The following is a 23,745-nucleotide window of genomic DNA, read 5'->3' on the forward strand; positions in this document are numbered from 1 at the left end:
AGAGGTACATTGGTAGCCTTGTCACTGTGACATTCACATTGCTGTCCAGGGTAATTTTATCTTTGTATTAAAGTCTGAGAGGATGTAAATATTAGCAAGACTTGAAGTGTTATTTTATCTAGTCTTAAAATATCACATGTTCAGTTTAGAGAAGACCCAGATTAATTATGATTTTATTAAGTTTCATGCATCACTGCCCTAAGCATTTCCAATCAACCAGCAAGCACTTTACCTGTTAAAATGATGAAAGATTGGGCAAGAAATTAGATATTAGCAGAACCATCTCAACTAGCAACACTAACCTGGCTCGATAACTAAAAGAGGATTTGATACTTTATCTGTGATGTATGTTTGATGCTTAATTTTCAAATTACTGCAGTTTGGAGCAAAGGAAATTTCACTGAAATAACAAACATTGTAATAAATATTAGATTACTACATGTTTAGGCATTTGTAGAAATTTGTCCTATCACTCCACTGCACTGCATTCAAACTCATGGATGAATAAATTAGGAGATTTTTAATTATTCCTATGAAAGGTTGTTAACCAGTCAAATTTCAGAATTTGATATCTTAAACTCAGACAGGTTTTTCAAAACAATTGGAACAAAGTATTTAAAGAACCTCTTGGAAAACTTCAAAATGGCTAAAATTTATCATGTTTATGATGAAACCCCTCTATGTGGAATAAAACTGAAGTATCAAAAAATATGCCAAATAAATGGAAAAATTATGGAACACAAATACCATTATATATATATACATATATAAAGAGATCCTAAGTATACAACTGCAGCATTGCTTGGATAGATTTATGAATTTCTTTCTTGCTGTATTATATCAATTTCATTTTGTGGAATAAATGAAATAATGTTATGAATTCTCATGTTACTAAAATTATAGAATTGTAATGAGAAGTAATACTCTCATGAATAGGTCATATATGTGATTGATATGAACCACAATTAAGGTTTGAGAGAGATAACATAATAATGCTCACATGACAGTGAAATATCCAATTACATCTGGTATGACAATTGCAGGTAGAGAAAAATCTTTGCTTTGCTAATCCTTAATCTCTCTGAGGGTGACAGAAATCCCTGCCATATTGCTTTCTGTTCTCCTTCATTACAACATTTGTCCGCAATCAGCAATGTTTGTCATATGAAAGATACTGTTGACAATGAACTTATTATTAATTTGTGTGGACTGTTGGAATCACTGCCTTTCCATAAGCATATATAGGTCCACAGATGAATTAAAATAGATGAGCATCTCAGTGTTGCTGGCTATATACATATGACCATAGTGGAGGATCAACAACATTTGAGTGTTTCCCACAAAGCACTTGGGAAAATATATTTCCGAATATTTAAAGGTGAGTTAAAATTAATACTAAATCACCATGGTTGATAAATTATTGACACACAAAAATGATTGTTTAATGATTTAATCTGTTGTCCATCCAAGCAATGCAACAGATATACGAGTTCAATATACAGAGAATAAAATAAAATAATTTCCTTTTCTGTCAATAAATTAAAATGTATATCACACTACATGATATAATACTTTGTTATATCACTTGACAAGATTGTAAAAATAAAGTAATACTTGGTCATTATAGGGCAACTAAAAATTAAAGTCTATTCAAACTGTTACTTTTAAACCACGGTTCAGTTGTGCACAATAACTGAAACAAAAATATGAATTTCAACTAAATGTAATTAATCAGTTTTAATAATTTAGAAGAAATTAATCGTTTTGAAAGCTTGTAATGATTATAAAAAACCTATGAAGTATTATCCCATTCTTCTAGAAGTATCATGAAAAAAATAGATATTTCTTTTTAATTATTCCTTCAATTGGCATCCTGCAGCATTTTTCAATATGATAATTTCTAAAGCTAGAAAAGCAGGAAACAGCACTAATACTGACCATATAAAAACCATGTAAAATTTCTAAAAGCATCATTCCTTACACTGCAAGATGAAAAATAATGGAGTGACCGAGATACTGGTCAACTCATTAGACATATATTAAATGTTAATTAAGTGTTTCAACTGCTATTCATTGCATATTCCATAAGGTATCTGTCATGTCTGCATTAGAGTTAATTGGTGACTGCCATTAAATTTTAGTACAGTATTATCGGTATATTATATCTCCCAGTCTCACATTCAACATAATAAGAAAATCAATAAAAGTTTTTAATCAATTTTTAGATGCTCTGAAAATTCAGAAGAAAACATTAAAATACTGCCAAATTAACTTTTTATGTGTCTATATTTCCATATTTTGCAAATATTTTTGTTTGTATTATTAATGTTGGACAAAATATATGATGAAAGTAATAGTAATCTGAGCTTTAAAAATTTGTATTTACTCATTTAATTTCTATCTTCTAAGGAAAGAGACAGCCAAAGGGTGTAGGACAATATGTTTTCCTGGACCACAGTTTAATAGAATGCTGATACCTTTAAAAATACTTAGCCCATTTCATAAGTCATAACCCACTGTATAGGGATCATGATGGGACCTCAAACTGATACATTCACATACAGCACAACATGATAATAAAGATAACTGATCCACTACTATACAATTTAGCAAGCAGCATATATGAGGATTGGAACTTTAATAGTGGCAACTATTTATTTACAACTTATACAAAATAGAAGCATGTTTCGAAGTTCTACTGACCTTCAGTGTAGTCACCAGCATTGTATACAACCCATTGCTAGTGATGTAGAAGTCGTAGGATACCTTTAGCAGTGCATGTTGTGTTGATAGTTCAAATGGAGCGGTCTACGACCTGAAGAATCTCTGGAACAGTTCTGAAGCGAATGCCACAAAGTGGTTCCTTCATCTTAGGAATTAAGTCGAAGTCACAAGGGCTTAAGTCCGGGGAGTATGGTGGATGGTACAACACTTCCCAGCCCCATCGATCGAACAAATCAGCCACAGCTTGCAATTTCTGCATTCCGTCAAATCTTGCAGAACCCAACATGATGCAATTTTTCTCATGCCCAAGTGTTCCTTCAGAATGTGAAGCACAGTCATATGCACTAACCCTGTCTCTCAGGCCAGTTCACGAATCGTATGGTGTCGATCACTCTCCAGTAACGCGGAAAGAGCATACACTTCTTCACTGAAACTAGGACGACCTGGCTGGGTTTTACCCACCTTTCCAATGATCTGTAAGGCAATTCAGATTCCCCGCAATCCTCTTCAAGACCTTGATGACACTGTTGTGCTGTATGGCCTCTGGCACATACAATCTTTATCCAACTCCGTTGTTCCTGTTTCGAAAACATCATGACAACACTACATTAGACCGCCAGCTAACACGAGGCTCTGTTCTTCTCATCACTGCGCACCCATGTGATGTGGGAAGGGAGAGTCCATTTGCTCTGAGGTAAGGTAGGTATGTAACTAACGTGTGGTATAAGCAACATTATTCAGTAGCGTTGCATGGCGTCTCTACAGCAGTGTCACCACTATTAAAGTTCCAACCCTTGTATTTTAATGTGCTAGCATGGTCATAAGTAGTTTTTTCATGTGTCCTCACACTTCATAAATCTCTTCTAACCTCATACCAAAGATAGGAATAATACTGAGTTGATTATTTTGCCAAATGCGTTTTTGTGGCATTACATTTTCACATCTACAATTTTCTGTCTAAACATAGCTCATCCTTGTAAGAAATTTGTAATGAATGTATTTTCAATTGGACCCTAAAAGTTGCCAGTTATCTATAAAAATATCAGAAACCAGCTTCAGAATGGAAGAGCATATGGAAATAAATATTTTCTTTTCTCTTTTTATCTAATAAACATAACAGATGATGCATTAGCTCTCACTATCACCACTATCAGCCTCATCTTCATGACAGTCCCGGTTCAAGCCTCGAATATGTACGTACTGAATATTTTTTGGGTCTGAGGAACCAAAATTCATACACCAGGGTCCAGAAAATACAGTCTCCATTTCTTCCAGAGATCTTCCTTTTGTCTCTGGTAAAAGGAACAGCAAGGTAATTAGTCCAAGTCCAGCAAAACCAGCATACAGGTAGAAGGCCCCTGAAAAATACGGATATGCGAAAGTATTAAAATCATACACACTAATGTGCAAAGAATACAGGTTTTGTAATTATCACAGCCTATTTTACAGCTTCTCCCATCATACCAATTTATACCAAGATTAATAAAGCTTTGTATGAATATTATTTTCATTCATAGGATTTACTTCCATGTGTATTGTATTGTATTGTAGTGTATTGTATTGTATTGTACTGTATTTTATTTTCATCCGTTTTGCTACATAGTAACACTTGGGCAAGTCATTCGGCAATACAAGTTAACAAAACGAATCTACAAAGTTACAAGCATACTACCAACATTTGTCACAATCATAAGCAATGTATAAATACAACATTCCAAAAAATACACAAAACTACAATATACAGCTCCTGAATGGCCATGACATCCAAACAAAAGGACTTGCACCATCCACTTTTTTATTAAAACTAACAAATTCATTTATCGTATAAAAAGAATGTTTCGGTAAAAAGGATTTTAAGTCTTTTTTTAAAAGCTGAAAAACCCACTGCGTTTTTGTTATTTTGTTTGGCACCTTACTATACAATTCTATCCCCATATTGACCACACTTTTTTAAATAATGTAGTTCTGCAGAATTGAACATGAAAATCCTTGTTTATTCTTGTATTATAACTACGAATATTTATATTTTGGATCAAATCTGCTTTGTACTTTTTTTATGTAACATAACACCTCTAAGATATACAAAGAAGTGACTGTGAGGATGCTATAATCTTTACAAATTTGCCTGCATGACGCTTGTTTACCAAGTCCACTAATTATTCGCAGCACCCTCTTCTGCATTTTAAATATCTTTATACTATCACCTTCACCCCCGCCCCACCCCAAAAAAATATTATTCCATAATACAGGGTTAGCCTAAAAGAAATAAACAGTTTAAATGATGCGTGTTCATGAAACTTACACACGCAGCCCAAAAAAGGTCGACAACACGTGCAAGTTTAGAACTTCAATTTCCACAATAGACTGTGTGAAATATCTTGCATAAATGTTTATGAATGTTCCCTTACAGGTTGTGATTATTGCAGAACCTCACTGAAATTGACAAAGTCCTCCATCACTCATTCTGTATGGATATGCAGCAACGGAATGAAGGAAGTAATTATTTCTTTAACTGGCTAGGTTTTGGTGTCAAATCAACGTTCCACATTAGTGGTACGTAAACAAACACAACGTTCATATATGGGGAACTGAAAACCTGAGAGTTGTAGTACAGTGTGTGAGGGATTCACCTCAAGAGCACGTTTTTTCTGCTGTATCCCATAAAAGGGTTTACCCATGTAAACTTCAGGGCATACTTTTCAAACCATATAAGTATCTTGGCCATGCTATTAAAACTCTTCTTTCTGTAAAACTTTGAAAGTGTCTATTTCTTTTAGGCTAACTCTGTATAATGTGGAAGTGTTAATACTGATTTCTTCATTTAATGCTAAGTTCAAGTGAGAAAAAAATTATGATGGAACAAATATTATGAAGTTCTTGTTATTGCATTCAAAACATATAACATGGTAGTGTGAACATATGCAATATGGAAGTAACTGTATTTGTTTCCATCAATTTACAGGCTATAATTGAGCCTTGATATATGCGCAGCTACCGCTACACAATTTTTCTTAGCAAATTTTCCTATGGCATGGATAATCATAAAGTCCTTAATTCACTGCAAGTTCCATCATCAGTTTATCAACCTCCAAGGTAATTGCTTTAGCAAAAGATAAAACAAGAATTTCTAGGAAGAACTAACAGCCTACTTTCCTGGAATGACACAGACCGCATAGAAAATTACATGTCTAACAATTCCTCTATTTTTGCATGGATATTCATTGCTGCAGTAACGATTTCACCAAGCTGTTACCTAGCAATGATAGGGAACACATATAGACACACAGACTGATGGGAGAGATTTATGAAGTATGCCAGTAATATGGGTTCAGAGTGCCATGACATATATATCAAGTTTCATAAAGATCAGTTCAACCATTCAAAAGTCATTCGTACACACACACACAGAGGCAGCATGGTGATCACATAAGCATATTGTTAGTTTTTCAAAACAAGTAAAGTAGGCTAACTATAGCAATCCTTAAAAAAAAAGTAAAGCTATCCCCGTACCAGGCCGTGAAGGCCCATAGGGTTGTGAGACGTTGAGGTTCCCACTATAACAATCCTTAGTGAAACTAATAATTAATATTGGTTGCCTAAGTATAAAGTATTATAACAGAACAAAGTATGTCATATGAGTATTTACCAAGATTTTTATTATGTTTTACATGGTTTCCAAACACAAACATCAAAGAGCCAACACAATTTTCTTCCACTAACAGGCCATCATGAGGCTGTTAGTACTGTATAAGGAAGCATTAAATTCCTTACTGGCCTTGGTAAGTGAGGGATATAAACTTTATCTGTAATACGTATATACACAAAAACAAAAATGGAGAAGTGTGAGGTCAAATGACTTAAGGAGACTACTTAACATAGTTCTCTTATTTTGGAAGGCAGTATCCATAAAATACTCAATTTCTTGTGAAAATGAAACAACAGCCCATAAAATCATGCAAATTCGCTACTCCTAAACTTAGCTATTTGAATCCTGAAAGTGATAAATGCATTCTACAAGCAACAAAAACAGAGCTGAACTCTAACCCCTGAAACATGAACTGACTTATTATTCTCAGCAGTGACATACTTCTAGTTCCATCTCTCTTAATGCGTTTGTTTGAACAATTTGTGTAAATAACAGCGCAAAACTGTGTAGAGCATATATATAATGAAATTCTGTCATTTAAAACAATTTAAAACAATCCTATTAAGGATGTACAGATTTTTCTGAATTTCCATTACAAGTGCGGATGTATTAGAATTAAATAGTAGCCTCTTGTGGAAAAAAATAAATGAATTTCCAATGTTGATAGAAGGTGAGAAATATTTTCTAAGCTTTTACTAGCTTCTCAAGAATGAGTCAGAGTCATGGAATGAGTTTGTGAACTACACAGATATCAGCAGATATATATAATTTTAACACACCTTCCCTTGTAATAAGTGCACATACTGTTTCTAAGTTATTCTGTCAGATTTCATTTATGGGAAAAAGAAAATGGTTCATAATACTAAGACCATCTGTAAAAATTGCACACAATTAAGAGAAATGACAATTCATAAGATAAATAAATAACATGGTGTCTGGAACAAAGAAACTGAGTCCTGAAGAGACACGGATTCCACTAGAGCAACTTTCAGAAAATAATTACTGCTACTGTCCACTTCTCATAGTGTTCAGAAATTCATCTTACCTTCTCTGGTGAGCACCTGTGTTAGTGTTAGGAAAGTCATAGAGATGAGAAGATTGAACAACCAGTTTGTTGATGTGGCAACACTGTTACATGAGCTTCTAGCCCACATAGGATATATTTCAGAGTTGATTGTCCACGGCATTGGCCCCATACCTACATAATCAGAACAGACAGCTAAATTGTGTAAGATTTCAGGTTTTCACGGCGGTGACTATGAAGAAAGCAGTCTTCTGGGATACATGCTCTAACCTTGCTCCTGTCCCAGACCCTTCCCCTCTCCCTCCCCACTGATTTCCCATGTAGACTTGCCCCTTCCTTCCCTGCTCTCATATAGCTGAGTTTACTTCCGACATTAGTCTGCTTGCACCTGCTCTCACTGTTTCTACGCTTGCGCATTGTCTTATTTTTCCTTCTACCCTGAAGATGATGGCGATACATTCCTCTCAAACGTCAGTTAACACCACATCTACATGGCGCTAATCCCAGAAGACTGCTTCCTTCATAGACAGCTAAATTATTCACTGAAAACTTGAACCATTTTTATTAAGAGTTTTTAGTTGTAATCAGACAGACTTGCAGCTTCTGTGGTGCAACCGCACATTTCCTAAATTCTATATGCTGTGACAGGTTACTTCATGGACTTTGAAAATTATTCACCGAGTTCTTATCGCTATCACTGTAGACTCTCATACAAATTTCTTTCAGTACACAGAAATATATTAAATTCAGGAGCATTATTTTACTGTATCTTGATTTATTTACTAAAGCTTTATCAACTACATTGTTTATACACTGTAGAATGGCAGAATGATTATGGCTTATGAACAGAAAAGGATGCAGAGGAATGTAGCATGTTCTTCCTTGAAGCATCATCCCAATTTGTCTTGAGGAACTTAGCAACATTAAAAAACGCCAGCTGCATGCCAGAGATTTGAAGTAAGGACAGCGAAATTGAAACAGGAGTGCTATAATGCTACATTGCATTACCTTCCACCAACTTAACAGATCACCCATGCATCAAGTGTTCCAAGCTTTCTCTTCTAACCTCTTCCAAATTAATGCAGTGTTACAAACTGGGTGACATCAGATATCCCATTCTTTGAGACAAATAAATAATAATTAACTGTCAGTCATTCATAACAAATTCAATGAATGTCATCTGTGAGTTTTTACCTGGTGCAAAGAAGAGCAAATAGATTCCAAGTGCTGCAACTGCTACCCAGGAATACCTTGATGGACACCAGTCCACAGCCCATGTGAGTTCTGTGTTCTCTCTCATTACTGTCGCATTACTGCACATGCCCATCTCTGGGTAAGAGAATGGATCAACAGGATTTTGTGCCCAGCAGGATCCATTAATTATTCCAGAAGGCAAATCCCAATAACAGAAACCGCAATTTTTGCTTATGCAGTCCGTACAAGTCCTGCAAAATTATATAATTTAAAACTTTGTATTTCCACATGAATCTCTTGAACATGTACCATATCTGTTGCTTAATGATATCTTTAGCTTGTCTTGTTTTGTAGGTTATTTTATGACACTGTCGGTATCTAGACTGTATAGGGTCAAATGGCAGGATGACCAATGAAGTAGAAAGATTTGGTATAAAGCGATCATTACCTATATGAAGTATTGTCCCAGCATTTGCCTGGAGAGTCTGAGGAAAGCAATGAAAAAGATCAGGCAGGATAGACAGTATCCTGGCCAAGATCTGAACTGAGCACCTTCTGAATACCAGTCTACATTGTTATTGCTAATTGCTTGATATTTGTCTCTTTAACATACTGTTTTATACATTTTGTGTGTCACATAACGAACTGAGGCAAATTCCAAGTAACAGTGTTACCAATACCCTATGATGGGGAGGAGGGCATTAATTAATTAAAATTCAAGACTGAACATAAAATGACATTTGAATGTATAGTAATCACATCACCCAGAACAAAGAAACAATATTAGGTGCAGAGAAAAATTATGTAGGTTCGTTATTATGTACTTGTCTCCAACCTCTTGTTACTTCTTCCATATTCTTGAACTAAATCCTCTGATAAGACCATCGATTGAATGTTCCATTTGTACTGGGGAAACTAACCCATTCACTCTAAAGGCCACGCCATAGCTCAAGCAGTTAGTCGCTGGCTTCCCACCGCGGTGGCCCGGGTTTCATCCCAGGTCTGGTCAAGTGGGATTTGTGGTGGACAAAGTGGCTCTTGGACGGGTTTTCTCTGAGTACTTCGGTTTCCCCTGCCAATCTTCATTCTACCAAATTCTCCATCATCATAATCAGCCAGGGCAGGCTACAATTGGCCAATCAGTGGCCGCCATGCCAAGTAGGCCCAGTTGGACTCTAGCCCCCCACTAAGAAAATTAAAAAAAAAAAAACATTAACTCCATGGAGTCAAATTCTTCTGTGGAAAGTAAGACTCACTTAGCCAATCAAACAATTCATTGCCTTTTACGGAACCCAAAGGGCTGTTACTATATTCAAAAAGGGCTGCCAATGGTTTACAATCAGCTGGAGAATGCACATTTAGAATATTAATGTCACATTAAGAAGCCCCAAGTATCAAATATGATATACTGTTGTGAGCAAACTGTATCCTTGTGAATGCTGACTGCATTATCTCATGCATGAAATAGGCTGTTATGTTCATTAACTTCTTCATATAAGAATTCATATCATCTGCTGAATGCAACTTACACTTTGACAACTGTCTTCCTACTGTATTTCAATGAAGTCATCATCAAGAAACTCGTATGTTTCAAATTCTATATATCGACCATATTTTTGTGTATATCATGACAAAGAATTGTCAAAGTCCAAGGCTCTTTGAGACCATTAGTAATATATTACTTTTAAGCTGTGGGGGCACATTAACCCAACATCTGACCTTAAGCAGAGGACCACGCCTTGTCAGCTGTCTAGATTCCTTATTCAACATAGTCATATGAATTATTAAGTGATGGATTAATTTATGCTGATTGTACTGATGGTGAAATGAATAATATCAAGAACTATCCTAGAAGACTAATAATCGAGCAAAGTTTGTATAGTATTTAATGACAATACAGAGTTAATAAACATTTTCCTGAATATTCATGGTTGTCATTTATTTGAGTAATCATCTTCTCCATTCTCCCATAATGTTAGAAGCTGGGTTTAGTTAAAACAGAGAAGATTATCTCCTGATACATAATTTAAAGCAATGGTCAAGGCATACTACTTGGCTGTTTCTTAATTCTTTTTACAAGAATATAAGTACTAATGTCCTAAACGACTATGTTTTATTAAATAAAGATTTATCAATCAAGCACCGAATATGCAATATTTCTAGTAATGATCAAATGCAGTAATATGAATTCGTAGTTAATATGAACTTAATGTTGGTTTTTGTCAGCATACAGTATATTTAAAAAGTTGGCACTAATTTTGTTGACAAGCGGCGGTCGCTCAGTTGGTATAGTTCGCTTGCGGACTAAAACTACGAAATTTTTTTACAGTACACTTAATATGTTAATTACCTAGCCAATGAGCAGCTACTGTTCCCTGTTAGTGTCACAGGGGGTGCATCAAGTGTCATTAAGTGGAATCCAACTCCCAAAATAATTAATGAAATGACGACACCTGTAAAAGGATACACACATTAATCAATATTTCACTTCATGCAGAAGGTGAATTCTAGTATTTGTTGAGTTTACTGACAGTGCACTATGACCATAACACAGATCTGAACTTGGAATCTATTTGATACACAAGATTAGAAGCAAATATATCTGTATTACAGCCCTAAGTTTTCTGTACCATTCAATTAATTACTCTAACAATCAGTGTCTTATTATCAATATTATTAATTAAAAAATGGCCAACCTACATCAAGAAGCAATCTCTCACACACCAATACAATATGTTGCTCCACTTGCCTCCAAGAGACCAAAGTGTAAGTGGTCTCCTTCCAACTCGTTCCACAAGAAACAGGCCAATGAAGGTGCAAAAGAAATTTACAGATGCTGTTGCACAAGCTAGCCAAATGGCAATAGAGTAATCTTTCACTCCTGCCATTTGAATAATACTTGCACTGTAATACCTGAAAAAAAATATATATATAATTACAGTAGCATGATCAATAATAGAGCTGTAACAGCAGCTACAGTGGCAGTTAGGTTAGTTTCTGGTGTGAATGTCACTAGGATTTACAGTTTAGATCAAATGAGGACACCAATACAAAACAAAAAGAAGACTTTGTCTTTAGCAGTGAAGTGGCTATAGTGTGTGTTGACTACTCACCTCCATCTGACATTGAAGATTAGGAAAGACTGGAGCTATTCTGCAAATCAAAACTGAGGCTCCCAGTCTTAACATTTATCTTGAAACCTGCTTAATTCATTTACTGATCAGTTTCATGCTGGGACTTTTAATGATGTTTAACAGCAATAAATACATACCTTTCAATAGGACACCATATAAGAATCAACTACAATACAGCAAACACTGGCAGCAATGCTACAGTAGTAGAGTCATATAATAAGAGAAATGTTTATTGAAAATGTAGTCTAACTCATGGGGTAAAGTTTTTAAGAAGCACACCGTGAGATTATCAGGTTTTCATAGCAGCGAAAGGGGCCACACAGTGGTGTAGTCTGCCGAGGCACTATGTTACAAGCCAGAAGGTTGCAGGTTCGATTCCCAAAGGAGTTACTGGATTTTTCAATTGACCTAATCCTTCCAGCCGCACTACAGCCCTGGGGTCGACTCAGCCTCTAAAAGAAATGAGTACCAGGAATCTTCCTGGGGGTAAAGGGCAGCTGGCACATATGGCTGACCTCACCACTATCTGTGAGCCAACTGTCCACAAAATGTGGGAGCCTTGAGATGCCTCACAACCCTATGGACCTCCAAAGCCTGTTACAGGGATGTGTTTACCTTACCTTACCTTACCTTACCATGGCTGCGAAAATTAGACTGTGATTCAATACTGTATAGTCTTGATATTGAGAGCATCATTAAAAAACCAACTTAAAGAAAGAGTGAATGTGGTTTTATGGGTTATGACACCATATGGTTTCATAAGTGGTTATGGAACTATGGTACATCCCTGGTATCCAAGCATCCAGAATTCTCATGCAACTGGAAAAAATTTCTGAGAGAAATAGGCAATTTTTATAAAGTTAGTTCAAAAACAAAGTTGAGATGCACATATGTTCACCTGCCATGTGGTACTTCTCCCAGTCACTACTAGCATCACTGTCCATCATCCTTCCTCATGCAGATGCCATTACAATAGAGGTTAGTGGAATTTGTGATCACATTACACTACATCCTAAACTTTTGTCTATCAATCCACTGCGGTGTCTAGGAAGATTCGCACACAAAAACTAAAGTGAAAATATGTTATCTGTACTTTGTATTGGCATTCTATAGGAGTTCTCATGAAACTGGCAGATTCACACAATGAGCACACCTCATAACCCATACATGCTGGACAGGTGGGAGTTCACTGTATATGATACCATAACCTCAAAGGTCACAACCTTAAGCTAATAGTTAGTCACCAGTCTAAAAATTCCACACCTTTCATGGATCCACAAGGTTCATTCCCATATTCACAAAAGCCTCTTACTGAATCCTTAGCTAAACCAAATGAATCCAGTCACATTTTAACACCCAGTTTCTTAAAGATCCATTTTCAGTCATGCATAGATCCCAAAGTAGTCTCTTCCCTTCAAGTTCTCCACCTAAATTTTCTTGCATGTATGAAACATGCCCATTCATCTTATATACCTTAATCTTGAAACCCTAATAAAATTTGTAGAAGACTACAAAATAAGAGACATCTTATTATGCACTATTCTTGAGCTTCCTGTTTCTCCCTGTCTATTGGGCTCATATCTTGTCCTCAGCACCCTGTGATATCTAACTACAACTGAGATGCAATGAATTACAAACTGCAAATACGGAAACCTCGAAAATCTTCATATACAAATAAATCACTGACTAAATATATTGTTATGAATGTATAATTTTAACCTTCCTGGATAATCAGGCATACTAAGATGCAAATTTTTCAATACCTATATAGGAAGAGCTATAAAAAATGTTTTAAGAGCTCATTATTGCACGTAGTTAAAAATTCAAGGTTGTCTCAAAGTATGAAACTGCACATATGCTACTGAAGAATATGAATAAAATTACTTAAAAATGCACAGTACCCAGCCTCAAAGATAACTGAAATATGCTATATCATTCACCACAGTGGTATAAGGAATTGTGTAATAGCTTACATGACAGTGTTGATTCCAGAGAGCTGCTGTATGCCTTGAAGTAGGCAGCCAAGAAGCAAAGCCCTTTGGGTAGCCTTTGTGGTGAGGATTTTTAACCAGAGAGAGCTGCTACTTCCTGATCGTATTCGTACTTGTAACTCATTTTCCTCATCCATACATGCTTCTTTAATGCTTTCCAGTTCTTCTTCAATAGGAAAGTCTTCTTCTCGAATTGATCTCAGTACCTTCAAGGCTTCATCATACCTATGAACACGAAAGATGTTACTGTGTAAGGTTGCATGTGCTAATACTAATGAAGCAATAAAGAATTCTGATGTCATTAAATGCGAATTAACAATGATTTATTAACCCATTAACTATGATGGGTGGATTATTCTAACATATATATGTATATATACATACATAAAGAAAGAGACACACACATATAACAACATTTTGGCCTGAGAAATTCTGCAACAAAAAATTCATCAACTCTATCATGGGTATATATCAGTTTCATACGCAGAAATAAGTAATCTTTAACACAAAGTATAAAACATTAAGTTTCCTTCTTAAGTCTTCACATATTTGTATTCTTTTGTTAGACTTATTATGAACCAGAGCTGATGAGAGAACTATGTATGCAGAAACCATAATAAATTATGTTGGATTTGACGTTCCCACTGCAGTTATCTTTTGTGGGTTAGAATACTGTGCAGTCCAGTGAAAGTCAACTGATATCTTGGAAGAACATTCATCTCCATCTTCAGGGTCGAATAAGCAGCCAAGCAAGAAACCAGCATGAAGCACAGATCTACTTAATGCTAGTTTGTTGCATGGCTTATTATTCAACCCTGAAGATAGAGGTGGTGTGTCAGTTGACTTTCAGAGGCCTACATGGCATTATATCCCAAGAAACAGAACTCGCCATGATAAATTACATACTTACTTTTTCTTAGAGACCAACCACCGAGGACTTTCTGGCATTCCTAAAAATCCAAAAAATTGTATACTAGCTGGAACCGCAGCTAAACCAAGCATGTACCTGGAATGTAGATAAAATACTGAATAAAACAAACAAAATAATTTATTATGTGAAAAGACAGCAAACAAAATGGAAGACAAAGATCTAAGCTGTATTGCAATTCACATAATTTCCACATGCATTCTTTATACCATGACATTCTGAATACTCCCACCTTTTAACAATATCTTTCATCAACACAACAGCACTATTAATTATAACTTACAATTCAATTATTATATAACTGTCTTTCAATAATTTGAAGATCTGTCTGTGTCATTAACATATATTTATCCTTTTAAGAGATTATCATCGATCATTATGCTCTATAATTTGTACTCATACATAGATCATATTAGCCTCTAAGCACAATAGATCATTGTAGGTTGCGGTGCGAGGTCCGAGAAGGCCCACCCCTTATACATTCATTAGCTCATATTAACTTCCAACATTGCTGTTGGTTGCATAAAATTTCGAATAGAGAGCACGTGACTCCAAAAATTTGTTACCAAAGTCTACCAATATATTAAACAAGAATCCATGGTTTGTTCAGAATTTATAAAGTTTGTTGCCATTATAAATTATGCATATTTAAACATAGGATGTGTTAATGAATAACATAACTTGAAAGTCTACTGCACACATTTTAACTGTGTGGAATGAGAAAAGTATAAAATATAATCAACTGCCACAAAACTCAATCGGCTCTATTTATGAACATAATATCAATAATTATCATTCTGTCCATGATATGGAATTATGTGAAAGGTAACGAAATAGAGAGGAAATCTTTTCTGTTTTCTGTACCAACCAGCACAACCCTACTTATAGCAGAGCATATTTTTTTTAACAAAAATGAATAACTTATCAAACAAACAGACAAACAAGAAGATACAAGAGCAGCTAATGACAACTCACCTTTCATGTGGCAGGCACAAAAGAATATTACTAAATTTTACTGGTTCAGTTAACACAGTCAAATTAATTTTAATGACAGCAAGTTGCTCACTAATCAATAATTATGTTAAAATCAAATGTCAGCTTAAGTGAGGAATACAAAATATATGATGAAACGCTGTAACTGAGTTGCATGAATATATTTTAAGTCTGTTTTACTTTTAGCTTGCTACATATAGTGTACTGGATAATACTATAATTATAAAAAAATTAATTCAAGATTGAAATTATGTTTCATTAGACTTTAAAACTCCATGTCAGCATTATGCAGTATTTCAGGTGCATATTCCAGAGCTCATTTCCAGTAACAAATGTCATATAAACACGGGCATGGTTCTCAACTGTGACACAACTATGGGTATTTGAAGTTCAGCAGTGATTTATATGTATCAAAGCTGACTTATGTACTGTATTAACAAGTCTCTGGCCAGCTGTGAATTATTCACATTTTTTTGAAGATTTTGAATGCTATGGTTGTAACATGTTCACCTGAAACAATACACATATACTACTGTGGTTCCCTTACCTCCAACCATCAGGATGAGAACTAAATCCACCACAAACAGCAGAGGCAATGAACTGACCCCCAGTGATGAATATGGTGTTCAGAGTAACAAAACGACCACGAACTTCTGGAAGAGCACTCTCTGCTATGTATACAGGCACACTCATGCTTGCCACACCTTTGCAGGGAAACAACAAACATGCTAGCTAATGATTTGACACAATTAAGCTATGCTTGAAAGGGAAGCAGCTGTGAAGGACAAGGAATTCACTGTTGCTAAATTGAAAATAAAAACTTTTAAACAGTGTACATGTGCATAAATTAACAATAATAAAAAACGTCTATATAAAATAAGCTACAGTACTTACAGTTGTATAAAATACTTACGAGGAGCATAACTATACTGCATAAAACTACAAGGGGTGTCAGAAGTTAGTAATCACAGCATTATTATTACACATTAAAGAATTTTCACTTTAGTTTTCTCAAAAAAAAAAAAGAAAAAAAAAGTAATTTATTTTGAGAGAAGTTATACTGCATGGAATTAGAGAACTGTTAAATATGTTAATCCAAGACTTGTAAGAAATATTTACATTCAAGAAAAATAGGAAACTGACTGAAGATACTGAGTTAATACTTGTATATACATAGAGACACTTCTGGTCTAATTTCTGCATTTCTGCATTCCTGAAAATCTGACTAACCACTCCCAGAACTCTAAAGTAACTGTATCGATAATGACGATAATGACGATGATGGTGGTGGTGGTTGCGGTGGCGGGGGCGTCGGTGGCAGCGGGGGTGGTGGTGGTGATGATGGTAATCAGTTAGTGATATTCAAAGCAATATTTGGGGACCGCAAGAAGAGAAGAAATATTTTAAATATGGTACAGACTGATTATGAAAAAGTAGAAAGTACTGACCACTTAATATCAGTGTGTCCCATGTGGGGGGGGGAAGAGTAGAGAATAAGATGTGATAAAGTCTGTACACATCTACATCATTAAATATGCAAAAAATTATGCACTGAAACAGCAGAAAACTGTGCCAAAGTCTGTATAACAACAAGATGAAAATATAACAGGCCTATAGAATCAAGGAGTAAAAACAGATAGAGAAATTCTTGCAAACAGGCCCGACATAATAACTAAAAACAAGATAAGATAAGATTTGCATGTTGATAGACGTAGCAATACCCTTGGACAGGAATGCAATTCAAAAGATGATTGAAAAGAAATTCAGATAACATGAAATACAAAATTCTTTGTCATACTGATAGCTACTGGGGTCACAGGAATTTTAATTTTTTTTTACTGGCATAGTGGGGGGTGGAGTCCAGTTGGGTCCACTCGGCGAGTCAGCTGCCGATTGGCCTATTGCACCTGCCCAGGGTGATTATGATGATGGAGTCTTTGGTGGAATGAAGATTGGCAGGAGAAACCAAAGTACTCAGAGAAAACCTGCCCCGGCGCCACTTTGTCCACCACAAATCCCACTTCATCAGACCCGGGCTCAAACCTGGGCCTCTGCGGTGGGAAGCCGGCGACTAATTGCTTGAGCTATGGCGCGGCCTCACATTAATTGTTATTAAGGGATTTAAAGAATCAGGAAGTAACACATGGAAAACATTCATTAGATTCTCCATCTCCCCCCCCCAAATAAAAAAGCAGCTGTACTGGGAACACCACATATAACAAGGCAAATACTATACTACTTAAGCCTGAGTGATCAGGTTCACAAATGGTTCAACGGAAAAACTGCTATGATAAGAGAAGAAAACAAAAATGATGACAATAACAAAATCCTATTTTCTCTAATGACTGTATTAATGGTTTAAATGTCTGCTCTTAAGAAAATAAAGAATTATGACGTCCTTATACAATTGGTTTCAGTGAAAGTGGATGCTTCAAAGGTATCTGTACAGGTGTATGTGGGCTACACAGTGCAAGCCATAATGGTGCTTTGAGAGAGATGACAAAATGTTATGGCATGCTCAACCATTCTGGATTTATAATTGGAAACATTCGAAGCAATGGTGCATTTTCGTTTCTACAATAATTATTCTGAAGAGTAAAACAGAAAAAACTTCAGAAAATTTGATATATTTCATTTATATTCATTCATAAATCCTTTCCCAATCTTCATAAATTGCCCAAAACTTCTTGCTTTCCATTCCACAGTTTCATGAGATACAAATGTATCAGCATATTTTCTTAAAAACATGTGCGGTAACAATGAGTAAAACTTCACAGGAAGCTGAAGAAAACAGACATGAAATTTTGAAATCTGGATTTAATCCCCACAAGGCAACTGTACATAACGTGGCCCAATAAAACTGTGTCTTTGATCTTGTAAACTACAAATACTACAATAAATCACTCAAAATGGTAATCAGATGTCTATATTAATGTATGATAACAGAGTCAAGAAAGGCAATATCCTTAGTCAGGAAAATGCCAGGAAGTACCTAGAATAGGCTTCAACCACTGCTTTTAATATCCTCTCCAATTCATTATTCACTATCATCCTACCATTTGAGGTTATGTAACCTACACAGCTGAGGCTTGCTCTCCAGTTATCATAGCTCAGATCTTCATTTCAGTTGTGGAGTTGTGCTCAATGAAATAAAATTGAAAACATGTGTAAATGAAACCATGATTGGTAAACAATAAATGCTGCACCACATCTTGCAGAAGCTTAATTAATGATATGGAACTTGTAAAATAAAAAGAAGTTCAGGATGAACCACCTCAGCAATAACTGTTCCATATCCCTACTTTAGTGCTAAGATGCTATCATGCACTTTAAGATACTGTGTATTTTTCGGGGTTTATTTTATGATGTTTTCAGTATATAATTCAAGCTTGTAAAACTCATTACTAAATAAACACCCCAATGAGACAGGAAATGTTTCAGGAAGGATCCAGTTATTTTCATATAACTTGTGGCTGGAGCTAATATCTGTAGATATAATAGGAGAATAGTTCATAAATAGAAGACGTTTATTTACTGCATCAATTATGGCGTTTTGAAATTTATATTTTCGGTTTTCTTGACACCGAACCTTGAGGTTAGTAATCCTGCATTTTATTCAGATAGTGCAGGCTTGAAATCTCAACCCAGAGACAGGTTACACTGATTGAAACTCTTGTGTTTTTACTTCGTTCTTCTAGGCAAATGCCGAAATAATACCTTAAATTATGCCAGGAGCTATTACTTCCACATAATTTCCAATCCTCTAATCACCATACCATTCAAAGTTAAATAAAACATACTTAAATAAATCATGAATAAACAAATAAACCGAGAATTTTATGTCACTGCAAGCTCAAGCAGGCAAAGGGGAAGGTTAGAGATTTTCATTGCACCATTTAGTGTCACTAGTATAGTATAGTATAGTATAAACACTTTATCTGGAGATTTAACATCTTCATGTGCATTATGCTCAGAGTGCTTGGTTTCAATTCTTGAATCCATACAACTTTCATCACTGATGACAAGCCCATGTCTGTTACTTTTAATCATTCTGGAGGGTATTTTTTGAGTGAAAACAACTGTTCATGTGTGTGTGTGTGTGTGTGTGTGTGTGTGTAGTCAAACACTGTACACATCTGCAACGCGAAATTAATAAGTTTTGGGAAACAAAATAAAAAGTCTGGCATGCCAACTGAACTAGATCATTTGTAGATCATGTGTTTGTTATACACTAATTAAACGGCCTCCGTAGTCCCACCTCATGACTCGTGGTACGCGAGTTCAAACCCGGCGGAGGTCGTGGAATTTTTAAGGGCGGAAAAATTCAGGGAACAAGTCCTCCGGGAGGGACTTTAAGCCGTGGGTCCCGTGTCGTAGCTTTACGGAACGTAAAAGAACCTCATGTCTCAAGGAGGCCTCTGAGCCAAATTATCGGACATTTACCGCCCAACAAGAGTCTCTAACACCTCTGGTAGATGGGGAAAGCATCAGGTACCGCTGAGCCAGTAGAGGCCGAACTCGCTGGCTGAGTTGGGGCTGATGGCACGCACCAGTACCGGTAGGGTATAGAGACTGGTAGAACATCAAAGGGTGACGTACAATAGACTACTAGTCGCGGTGCATGGGGAAACCCACCCCCTCCAATAATAATAATAATAATATACACTAATTAACAGTGAAGACAACTGATTAATTGTAGATCAGTTGGCAGCTAATTAATTATTACAATGCACAATGCATTCTCTTAATTACATCTACCACACAAAGAATACAACTATACACAAGCAGAATATACAACATAATACAGGATACAGTAACTAAAGATGAATAAATAATTACAAAAATTAATATAGTGGAACCTCGCTTAACGACCATAATTTGTACCAGAATCTTACTCATAATGCGAAACAATATTTCGCATAAAAATTAATGTAAAATACGATAATGCGTTCCATGCAGAAAAAAATACTCAAAAAATTTTATGTATAACGTTTATTCAAAGAAAATTATATATACATTGTTAAGGAGTGTGAATCATAGTCATCTTTTCTTCTATGCGGAACAAACCAACCTGGAACGCGAATTCGATTTGCAGAAAACAAAATCGAAATAATTAGTTTATTATTTATGATACATATCTAATTCTTTTTTACTAGAAAGCTGTCTAGAGACATTCGTTTTTGCCGACGCTTCAAAATTTGGTGAAAATGCGACACAGCATTACCATTAAATAAATTTGTAGCGCGCATAGCCACTGCCTTATTAGGGTGATGCTTCTCAATGTACGATGCAACAGTTTCCCATGCTCTCAGCATTTCTCTTATTGCGCCAGAAGATTGTTGCTTTGCTGTTACCTCCTCCTCCTCCTCCTCCTCCACAACTTCTTGCTGTGAAACACAATGCAACTCCATAAGCTCTTGGCTGTGCTCTTCCACAAGCTCATCGATATCACTGTTATCCACATCCAGCCCCATGACCTTGGCCAAAGACACAATCTCGTTGACTACAGGCTCCACAGGTACTATCTCAAACCCCTCAAAGTCACATTCAACAAAGTTTTCCGGTTTCTTCCAAGCAGAAGTGAGGGTCATCGTGGATCCTGATGAATTTAAATCCTTCAAGGAGGTCATCTTGTATGTCTGGAGGATGGGCAGGAGCATTTGTCCATAACAAGCAAGACATGGAGTGGCAGATTCATCTGAAGCAAATATTTTTTCATAGAAGGACCAAACACTTCGTTGATCCAATCAGTAAAAAGGTCACGTGCCACCCAAGCCTTGTTGTTGGACCTCCACATCACATTTAGCCTGCTCTTCTGGACTTTACACTTCTTGAAGGCTCGTGGAGTTACTGAATGGTAAACAAGCAGCGGTTTAATTTTCAAATCGCTGCTTGCATTGACACAAAATAGCAGCGTGAGACGGTCTTTCACTGGCTTATGGCCGGGCAATGCATTATCCTCTGCTGTTATATAGGTTCGCTTCGGCATCTTTTTCCAGAAGAGGCCCGTCTCATCACAATTAAAAACCTGTTGCGGCAGGTAACCCTCAGAATCTACGAGCTTCTTGAAGTCACCGATGAAGTTCTCTGCTGCCTTTGTGTCGGAGCTTTCTGCTTCACCATGCCTTACAAAGCTGTGGATGCCGGTTGTTCTCTTAAACTTCTCGAACCACCCACGGCTTCCCTTAAATGTTTCTTCTTCGGCCGTTGATGATCCTGGCGTCTTCTTAACGAGGTCGGCGAAAATCACTTTCGCCTTCTCACAAATGATGTTCTGGTTAATAGAGTCGCCTTGCAATTGCTTTTCGTTTATCCATATGAGGAGCAACCTTTCAACATCGTCGAGAATACATAACTGTTGCGTAGATATTCCTGTCACTCCCTGTGAAGCATCTATCTCCTTAATCTTGTCCTTGTTCTTGAGGATAGTCCAAATCGTTGATGTAGACCGATTGTATGTGCATGCTAGATCAGCCACGCTCACACCTCGTTCTTGCTTTTCAATGATTTTACGTTTCATTTCTACGGTTATTTTTATTCTCTTACGGCTGTCTTTTTGCGGCTTTTTATTCGGGGACATTTTTGCAAGGGTTAAACTTTGCACAAAAAAAAAGATCACAAATAATAAGTCTGAACACAAGTTTGGAAAAATGTGCGATCACAAGCGACGCTAAGATGCTAGCGGAACAAGTGCTAAACACAGACTGATGTAGCAAGCGCACAATCCGGGACTTCCCCTCTCGTCACTCGTTATGCGAAACGTCGCTCGTTAAGCGAGTCATTTTTTTTAATAATTTGTTGTGCTCGTTATGCGAATTACTCACTATGATAGGTGCTCGTTAAGCGAGGTTCCACTGTACTGTTTATAACACACAACAAATTGTATGTAATACACGGATATGGTGGGCAACTTCTAATTAAGGTAAATAAAAACAACAATGCATATACATACACACACATATGCGTGTGCGTGCGTGCGTGTATGTGTGTGTAAAATGTGCATATTGTCTATTTGTACATCAATTTACATTTGAGTTGGGTGATGAGATATCAATACCAAGTCGAGGATCACATATTCCATCTGTTTCCATAGAGTTATACTTGTTGGAAAAATCAGTTATATTATCATGCGATAGAGTGAATATAGATGGGGTTTCGATTGGTGACCACTTATACAACTTGTTACTCTGCTCCACAAATCACAATCGCACACAGACCAGTGTTCTCAGTCTGTTGCAGACTCCACTGGACATTTCATGGTAACGGATTTAACGCTGTAACTATAACCGTCTCACTGAAGTACACACTCCAAATATCACTGTAGCTACAGCACACACATAGTCCTCTCTGTCTTTACTAGTTATTTCCTGGTAACGGCTTCTAACAGGGGAGTTTCTTCAACTTCTGTGCTAACTGCACCGACTAAGTCTTCCCATTTCAGACTCCCTTACAATTCTCTCAGTGCTTCAACTGCCTAAGCTCTAACCTTGTCCCTTGCTTATAACATCTCGGGACTGACCACACAGAAAACACAACCCTTCTATTGTTGCTCCAGTCACCTCCATGGGAATGTGTTTGTTTGTGAGGGCATTAGCCAGTAACGGCCACGTATACTTGCTTATTAAAAATCTGTTGCCTAGCAGTGAATGTGGTTTCGTTGCCTGTTTTGAGGTCGCTACCCAGCAACGGCTCTACTCACTATGATATAATATTATATTTCAGCATCCTGTTACACTCACACAATATATATGGATACATACCGTCTTAAGTGCAACAAATTTTTATTGTAGTTTTTACTTCTTTTCCTCCTCCACACTACATGTTTCGGCCCTAAATGGCCATCATCAGGTGTGTATCACTCACGTAGCTGTTACACTGCTTTTTAAAATTTAAAATTACCAGTCTTTCTAATTGTATAAAATCTTTGTTAATCTACACGCGTCGATTTGATTTTTAAATTAGCACTTTTTAAACTTAATTCAAGTTAAAATGTCTATAAGATCTCTGTTCTTTCTTTTTCAATTTTTAGTTAAAATTTTTTCAGGGTACATGCCCTATATCTACGGTGCTGCAGCGGCCACTTCTTGTTTTTATCGTTGTTCATGTGTTGT

General features: G+C 36.3%; 1 protein-coding gene across 3 annotated transcripts in view; it reads right to left on the reverse strand.

Moving 5' to 3' along the window:
- LOC111870501 (proton myo-inositol cotransporter) overlaps positions 1-23,745 on the reverse strand; it is a 170,678-nt gene that overhangs the window by 20,362 nt on the left and 126,571 nt on the right. For 2 of the 3 annotated variants that reach the window (XM_023862835.2, XM_023862838.2), the window contains exons 4-11: positions 16,182-16,338; positions 14,624-14,719; positions 13,696-13,938; positions 11,338-11,501; positions 10,939-11,041; positions 8,589-8,839; positions 7,416-7,568; positions 3,926-4,082 (exon numbers count right to left, since the gene is read on the reverse strand). In XM_023862835.2, coding sequence (XP_023718603.1) covers positions 3,926-4,082; positions 7,416-7,568; positions 8,589-8,839; positions 10,939-11,041; positions 11,338-11,501; positions 13,696-13,938; positions 14,624-14,719; positions 16,182-16,338 — 1,324 coding nt within the window. Of the gene's footprint in view, positions 1-302; positions 401-3,925; positions 4,083-7,415; positions 7,569-8,588; positions 8,840-10,938; positions 11,042-11,337; positions 11,502-13,695; positions 13,939-14,623; positions 14,720-16,181; positions 16,339-23,745 lie in introns of all 3 variants that reach the window. The other variant, XM_023862834.2, reaches the window with a different exon arrangement.

The sequence above is a fragment of the Cryptotermes secundus genome, unplaced genomic scaffold (assembly GCF_002891405.2).
Source record: "Cryptotermes secundus unplaced genomic scaffold, Csec_1.0 scaffold51, whole genome shotgun sequence".
NCBI classification, from domain to species: domain Eukaryota; kingdom Metazoa; phylum Arthropoda; class Insecta; order Blattodea; family Kalotermitidae; genus Cryptotermes; species Cryptotermes secundus.